Source organism: Podarcis pityusensis (genome assembly GCF_964106645.2).
Source record: "Podarcis pityusensis genome assembly, chromosome: 13".
NCBI classification, from domain to species: domain Eukaryota; kingdom Metazoa; phylum Chordata; class Lepidosauria; order Squamata; family Lacertidae; genus Podarcis; species Podarcis pityusensis.
The window spans coordinates 37,346,656-37,353,445 of record NC_138038.1 but is presented as its reverse complement, the minus strand read 5'-3'; the positions used below and the strand labels follow the sequence as shown (position 1 = coordinate 37,353,445).

The 6,790-nt window shown below is 48.3% G+C and overlaps 2 protein-coding genes across 2 annotated transcripts; both read right to left on the bottom strand.

Annotated features, from left to right (window-relative positions):
* Nucleotides 1-484: 484 nt before the first annotated feature.
* On the bottom strand, nucleotides 485-6,729 carry LENG1 (leukocyte receptor cluster member 1). Its single transcript, XM_080976371.1, has 4 exons — nucleotides 6,516-6,729; nucleotides 3,298-3,471; nucleotides 2,290-2,543; nucleotides 485-1,263 (listed from the first exon to the last, which is right to left on the bottom strand). The coding sequence occupies exons 1-4, from the start codon at nucleotides 6,645-6,647 to the stop codon at nucleotides 1,050-1,052; spliced, it is 774 nt and encodes a 257-aa protein (XP_080832497.1). The 5' UTR covers nucleotides 6,648-6,729; the 3' UTR covers nucleotides 485-1,049.
* Nucleotides 4,275-6,509, bottom strand: SPOUT1 (SPOUT domain containing methyltransferase 1). The gene is given in 4 exon segments (XM_080976370.1): nucleotides 4,275-5,615; nucleotides 5,619-5,783; nucleotides 5,787-5,896; nucleotides 5,899-6,509. Coding segments are annotated over 4 exon segments (1,107 nt in total). The 5' UTR covers nucleotides 6,353-6,509; the 3' UTR covers nucleotides 4,275-5,237.
* Nucleotides 6,730-6,790: the final 61 nt, after the last annotated feature.

Below are 6,790 nucleotides of genomic sequence, written 5' to 3'. Positions count from 1 at the left end.
GAGATCTTCCCCCAGTACTACTTGGGTGATGAGGGAATGTAGATTTATGTGTACACTGAAATTAGCTGCCCCTACTAGAGTTCAGCAGCAAACGGTGCCGTCTCCAGATGTTGAATTACAACTCACAGCAGCCCTGGCCAGTCTGGCCAGTAGTTAGGCGGCTACCCTGACTCAAGAGGGTTTTTCTAATGTTCCCCCTTCACAGTTGGTGCTTCTATTCCATTACTTATTCAGGCTTCTTTCTGAGACTTTGGCCTGCGTTGCCTAGGGCACACTTTTGCACATATACAAAAGCATAGACTAATTTTAAAAAATGGATGGAAGCTTATTTCCACGCCTTTTCTGTCATGAGCTTTAGCATGCATGCAGATGTCTTCCCCTGCAGAGGGATGTTCTTGTTGCTGCCTCCAGGTCCTTGGGCCGTTTTGGTGGAAGGATGACACTGCTACTACTTCCTGTGGAGACTCATGAATGCAAAGCACCAGATGTTTTGTGTCCTTTATTGCCCAGAATCCATTTCAAAACACAGTAGATACTGACGCATATCCTGCACAATAGATACTGACAGGCTTTGGCCTACACCAATTTCCTTGAGGAAAACGAAGATGAATAGGGAGAGTTCAGGTCTTGGGGGGGGGGGGGCTGGTGTAAATAGGCAGAACTTGTTATCCAGCTGCCATTGTACATAACAGTCCCAAGGCAGGCAACTGATTGATTGCATAGCTGGTGGAGCAGACTCTGGCCTGGCCCTAATCTAGAAAACGATAGTGATAAGGTGAGTGTGTGTATTACTGGAGCCCACATGCCAAAGTCTTCCTCAGCCTAATCCTGATTACTGCACATTGACCAGAACGTGTCCACACCCCAGGCCAGGGTATGAATTCAATAAATATGTTGCATCGAGCAAGAAGAAAATTATGCATATTCCTCTTGAAGAAAATTGACAGTATCCGCCTCTTGATACTGCAGGATAACATGCTTTCCCTGACAGCATTGCTACTGCTATTGTCTCATTGCAGTGTCTGGTAATATCACGCTTGCACGACATCTCACTGTGGTTCCCAGACCCTCTTTCTTGCCAGTTGCGGGTTAAACTGAGAGTTGTAGCCCCGTTTTCTTTCATCTGCTTCCTCCTCCTGGAGTGGGAGGGTGCCTGCCCTTTGGGCTAGAAGGCTCTCAGCGCGGGCTCGCTCTGCCTTCTCGCGGCGCAACCTCTCCTGGCGCAGTTGCTCCAATGACGACGATGCCGAGGAAGGGGCAGGCCTGAAATGGAAACAAAAGGGTTTAAGAAGAGGAGTGGGGAGCCCTTTTCAGCCCAGAGGCTGTATTGGCAGAGGGCATTCTGGTGGTAAGCAGGCCCAGAGGCAAAAGCAAAAAATATGAAATATATGAAAAACAGTAGACTAGCTTCTTTACACTTACATATCCTCCTCTATCCTCCATCTGAGGCAGCAAAAAATATCAGCGTTTAAGGGTGCAAAACGGAGCTGGTGAGAGAGATGCAGCCTGGAAAGTCTCAAGAGCCAAACAGAGCCCCAGAAGGCTGAGTTTACGCCTGGGGCTGAGGTTCCACATGCCTGGGTTAGAAACTGAAGTGTCGATGGGACCCTGCGAATCTGTAATCCTCACCATCCTGCCTACAGGAATCCTTTATTTTGTGCTCTTGTCCTGCTGTTTTGGGAGGCGACAGAGGCTATTGCCAATAAAATGTAGGGGAGGGGACGTAAGTTTAGGGGTAGTGCTGAGGTTCAGCACCATCTGTCAGGCCAAAGGTTCCCCACACCTGCCCTATATTCTCCTTTCAACACCTGACAAAAGGGCACTGCCTGACCAGTAGGGGGCAATACTTAAAGGCTGAACTTCCAGTCCCCCTCCACCACCTTTCCAGGGCCAATATCCCACCCTGCAACAGAGCAGGAGTCAATTTTATTACTTTGACAAATTACTGTTAAGTCTTTTATCTCTGAGAGCTGGATTCTTTGAAGCAGCACAAAAGCAGGCAAACGACCCCCTCACACTCATTGACCTATTTCTTAAGACTTGGCTGTAACTGCTGCTCTGTAAAACTCCCCTTTACTTTATACAAAAGAGCATTTTCCTCTTTTCAGAGCAGCCACCTACAGTTGGGAGGTGCTACCTGAAATGCACACCTTGCATTTCCCACATGTGTGGCTTCCCTCCCCCGCCCCTGCTAAGGGTGGGTGTTTGTTGTCTGGGGCGTCCAGTCTCAGCCAGCAGGAAGAAGCAGCAGTGTCCTGTGCTGTGGCCTAGGCTGCTAAAGGAACGCACCTGAAAGCCAGAGTTCCTCCGCTTCCTTTTTGCTCCCGCTTGTCTTTCTTCCCATCTTTCTTGTGGGATCCCTTCTTCTTCCGCAAGTGCCTTTCCATCTCGGCCAGGGGATCCAACTTCCCTTTCAGCTTCTCATCTTTGGCGACCGCCTCACTGCGTTCTGGCAGCTCCTGGTACCAGGGACGACTCGTCTGGGCCTCTGCTGAACTCTGGCCCAAGTACGTGAGGATACCCAGAGCTTTTTCCCGGCGCTCCTGGGAGGAGTGAAATAACCCAAAGCAGTGTTACTCGAAGTACTGTTAATGCTGCCTGTGTGAGATTGCTCCATGGACTGTCAACTTACATCCCTATTTCCCCTATATTGGGGGAGTCAAAGGTGCTGCTTGACTATAACTCCCATCATCCCTGACCATTGGCCATGCTTACTAAGGCTGATGGGAGTTGGAGTCCCAACAACATATGGAGGGGGTTGTATTGGCTATCCCTGAGCCAGATACTGCTCAGGTCCCCTCTATCCACTTAGCTTCAACAATGTTACAGCATTGAATGCTCCCAGACCATTCACTGGCCCTCACTACAGTATATTCTTTTCCTTCCAGTGAGTACTTACCAGGCAGTAACAGATTACAATGAAGGCTAACCCAAAAGGGTGGAAGCTGGAAGCCTATATTTTCTGGAAGGGGAAGCACATCGAGCACAAAGGACATGGCAAACCAGGGTTCCATATGTATGACAGGCACGTGGGAACAGATACTTCAAAAATAAATTTCTTTGCCAGATAAATAAACCCCTGAATATGTATGCTACAAGCCCTCCACATTTTGCCCTTGCACAGCCAGAGGATAGCAAGAACCCAAACCACCCCACACCAACTCTGCCAGAGTTATTTTCTGCAAGTGGGGCAAAGGAGTTCATGTTGCACCCTGGCTGGGTTGGAGCCCTTTAGACCACCAAGTTTGCAGCTGGTGAAAAGAAAGCCTCCACAACAAGCTCCCCTCCTCCCATTACCTTCTCTTGCCTCTTCTCCTCCTCATATTCCTTGTTGCCACTTTCTTCCAACTCTTGAAAGAGATTTAGATGGCGTGAGGGCCTTTCTGAGCCTAAAACGAGGATGTCTGAGCTGCTGTCATCACCTCCTGGAGCTGACAGGCGTGCTTTCTTGCGTAGGAGTTCAGTCCGGGCCTAGGATCAAAGGAGAAGAATTCGCCCAAGGTCCAATTCCCTGCCCTCCCTGCCTGCATAGTTACCTTGCTGTGGCACATTTCTCTGCTACGATAGCCAACCTGCCCTTTCCTTCCCAGTCTCTTACATTATTCTCTAAAAGCCTGTGGCTCATTGCAAGATAGCCACTTTGCAGTCAAATTAACAATAAATCTATTCTGTTACTGGATACAGGAGTTATGACAGAATAAGACTGGGACAAAGCAAAAATGTTAAGTGTGTGCATGTATTGGGGAACCACTAAGCCCACCACGGCTAAGGGAGCTGGGCATGTTTAGCCTGGAGAAGAGGAGGTTAAGGGGTGATATGATAGCCATGTTCAAATATATAAAAGGATGTCACATAGAGGAGGGAGAAAGGTTGTTTTCTGCTGCTCCAGAGAAGCGGACACGGAGCAATGGATTCAAACTACAAGAAAGAAGATTCCACCTAAACATTAGGAAGAACTTCCTGACAGTAAGAGCTGTTCGACAGTGGAATTTGCTGCCAAGGAGTGTGGTGGAGTCTCCTTCTTTGGAGGTCTTTAAGCAGAGGCTTGACAACCATATGTCAGGAGTGCTCTGATGGGGTTTCCTGCTTGGCAGGGGGTTGGACTCGATGGCCCTTGTGGTCTCTTCCAACTCTATGATTCTATGATTCTATGAAATTCATGTATTTTCACAAAGAACTGGGTGGACAGAAGTCAAGAGCAAGTGTTATAAACAAAAAAGCAGCAACATGGTATATATACAGTATGAACACAAGAGCAGCAACACAAATTCATGTGGCATTTTAAGACTATCAGGTTTATTGTGACACACGTTTCTGTGGACTACAGCCCGTTAAATCTGATGTATGAAATGTTATCCATAGTTGGCAGAGTAGCATATATGTACACACTCCTGGGTATAGAAAAATATATATAATATTCTATGAAATGCAAGAGGTATCTTATGTCTGGAACACTTCTGTTCAATGCTCAAATGTATACAGGATCAAGCACAGTGACATTCACAACAATGGTAACTGGTGGTTAACTATTTAATATAGCAAGTTTTGGAAACAGTGTGTATGAATTCAGGTGCTTGACTTTTATATGTTTGCCTCCCCCCCCCATTAAAACTATTTAATTTAATTCAACAAAATTGATGAACTTGATCCAGTGATACCAGCTTTTTAACACCTGATAGTCCTTTTCGCTCTGCTAAGTAATTGCACTGCCCTCCACCAGTGGGCAGTATTGCCCACTTTGGGAACCACTGGTTTACACCTAAAAAGGTTTGGCCATTTCATTGATCAAGATACTACTGGAATATTATCACGTTAGGTCACACACTTGATACGTTTCTTCTTAAACTGTAGGTATAGCAGTCTTAATTTTGTGGATAAAGTTGTTGCTCCTGTGTTAAACATGAATGTGGTTGCAACAGATTGCATTTGGGCTAGAGGGCATCATCCTCCAGTCAATCGCCACACTTAGGTCTTCACTGTTTCCCAAGTTTGATGATTCTGAAAAGTGGCAGCTGAGCTAGTCTCAAAGTCCTTCCCCCTTTCCCCCTCTATTTGTGTCTGGATGCTCCAACCTGTTCCACTCTCAAATCATCCAGTGGCAACAGGGAGGTGAGTTTCCTGACCTCCCAACAGAGAGAGAAGATGGTCCGGCTTCACATTTCGGTCTTAAGTTGGCTGGAAGAGGTAAAGATTGATGATGGTCTGCCCGTGTTGGATGCTTGAGTTTCTGCTTCTATTCAGAGGCCACTGCCTTTCTTCACTGCTTCGTTGATATGAGGTCTCAGCACCGACAGAGAGATGAGAATTGCTTCCTCAGTCCTGATGATGCGGCTGCCCTTCCCTGGACAGGTATTCAAATAAAAGTCAAACAAGGTGCTTGGATCTGTGACCTCCAGGTTCAGGTCCATGTCCACGCTTGCCTCCAGGGCTGGCAAGCCTCCGAAAACTATCAAAGCATGTCTGAAAGGAGGCAGTGTTGCATGGTCCACAGAGGTCCCGCGCTCAGAGGTTCCAATGGAGAGATCGTAGCCTTCTTTATACAGGGACTCAGCAAACACGACACTCAGACAGGATGCCAAGCAGACACTGTAGCCCCAGTAGAGCCCAGAAGCAGTTCAAAGCTGGTGTGATGAAACAACCACCCCCTTCTGTGTTTGGCTCTCTGGATTTTTCTGTGGGTTGAGAGGCACTGTAACACGAAGGCCTGCCTCCAGCTGCTTATCAATCTGTACCTTCTTTTGTATTCCACAGTTCACAAAGGATCCCCGGCCAGGCTTGGTGGGTCATGACAAAGCCACTCCTTCCCAATACTCCAATTCCTCACCTATCCACACGTGGTGGGGGCTATCTAAGGGGTTTAAGACCCCTTCAAACTGGAGGTCCTGGTGTTTGGGGGGAAAATGTATTGGGGACATTCCAGGTACTGCAGAATCCGGGCCAGCTGCACACAGGCCTGACCTCTCTTCTTGATCCCTTCAAATTCACCTTCCACTGTCTTTGCATCCTCCCCTTGCTCATCAAACACCACAATCTCGTCCATGCAGAAGATGACACAAGTCCTGGCAATCTGCCCAGCAAGGTATGTCTGCAACTCTGCCGACTGGGTGTTGCTGAGAATGGAGCCTGGAAGGGCGACGCTGACTGTGTAGTTGCATCCTTTATCTTCAATGGGCTCTGCCTCCTCTTTCTGTTTCTCTGCCACTTCCTGCATCATCTTCTTCTCCAGTCTCCTTAACAGCTTCAGCTCCTTCCATTTCTTCTTCTCCTTCTTCTTTTCCTGCTTCCATTTGCGCCAGTCCATTGTCCTGTCTTCTCCCACCCGTAAGCGCTTCGCCTGGCTTTTCTCCGCCATGTTCCACTCGCCCAACCACCATCCTCATATGTTTGCCTTTTGACATCAATTTAAACTGGTAGAGTAGATGCCTAAAGTACGCGCAGGTGCAATGGAGACGTCGCGCAGACTAGAAAACTGCGCGCGCGCAAATCTTCGCGCATGCGCCTTGGCGACAACGTACCTCCTGTTCAGCGAGTAGTGCTCGGGCCTCCTTCTTCTGCCGCTGCGCTTCGGCCTCCGCCTCGTCCCGCCGCACCTTGGCCACGTTGTCTTTGTTCCTCACGTGCCATGACTTCTTGGGAAGAATGTTCATTTTGGCTCTTGCTGTTTCTTTCCGAAGCTTCCGCCCTCCTCCCTCCCAGCTTCCGTTTCCGGTGTCAGTCTATTCTCCGGCAGTCTAGTCCCGCCCTCTGCTTTTGATTGGTGGGGTGCTCGCGCCGTCTCTGTACGTGCCCC

Excerpts from the sequence above, each read along its gene's own strand:
- LENG1 (XM_080976371.1), bottom strand. The coding sequence starts at position 6,647 with ATGAACATTCTTCCCAAGAAGTCATGGCACGTGAGGAACAAAGACAAC. Across the intron at positions 2,544-3,297 it reads AGGAGAAGAGGCAAGAGAAG|GAGCGCCGGGAAAAAGCTCT; the intron begins GTAATGGGAGGA and ends CACTCCTCCCAG. Across the intron at positions 1,264-2,289 it reads GGAGGAACTCTGGCTTTCAG|GCCTGCCCCTTCCTCGGCAT; the intron begins GTGCGTTCCTTT and ends TTTCCATTTCAG.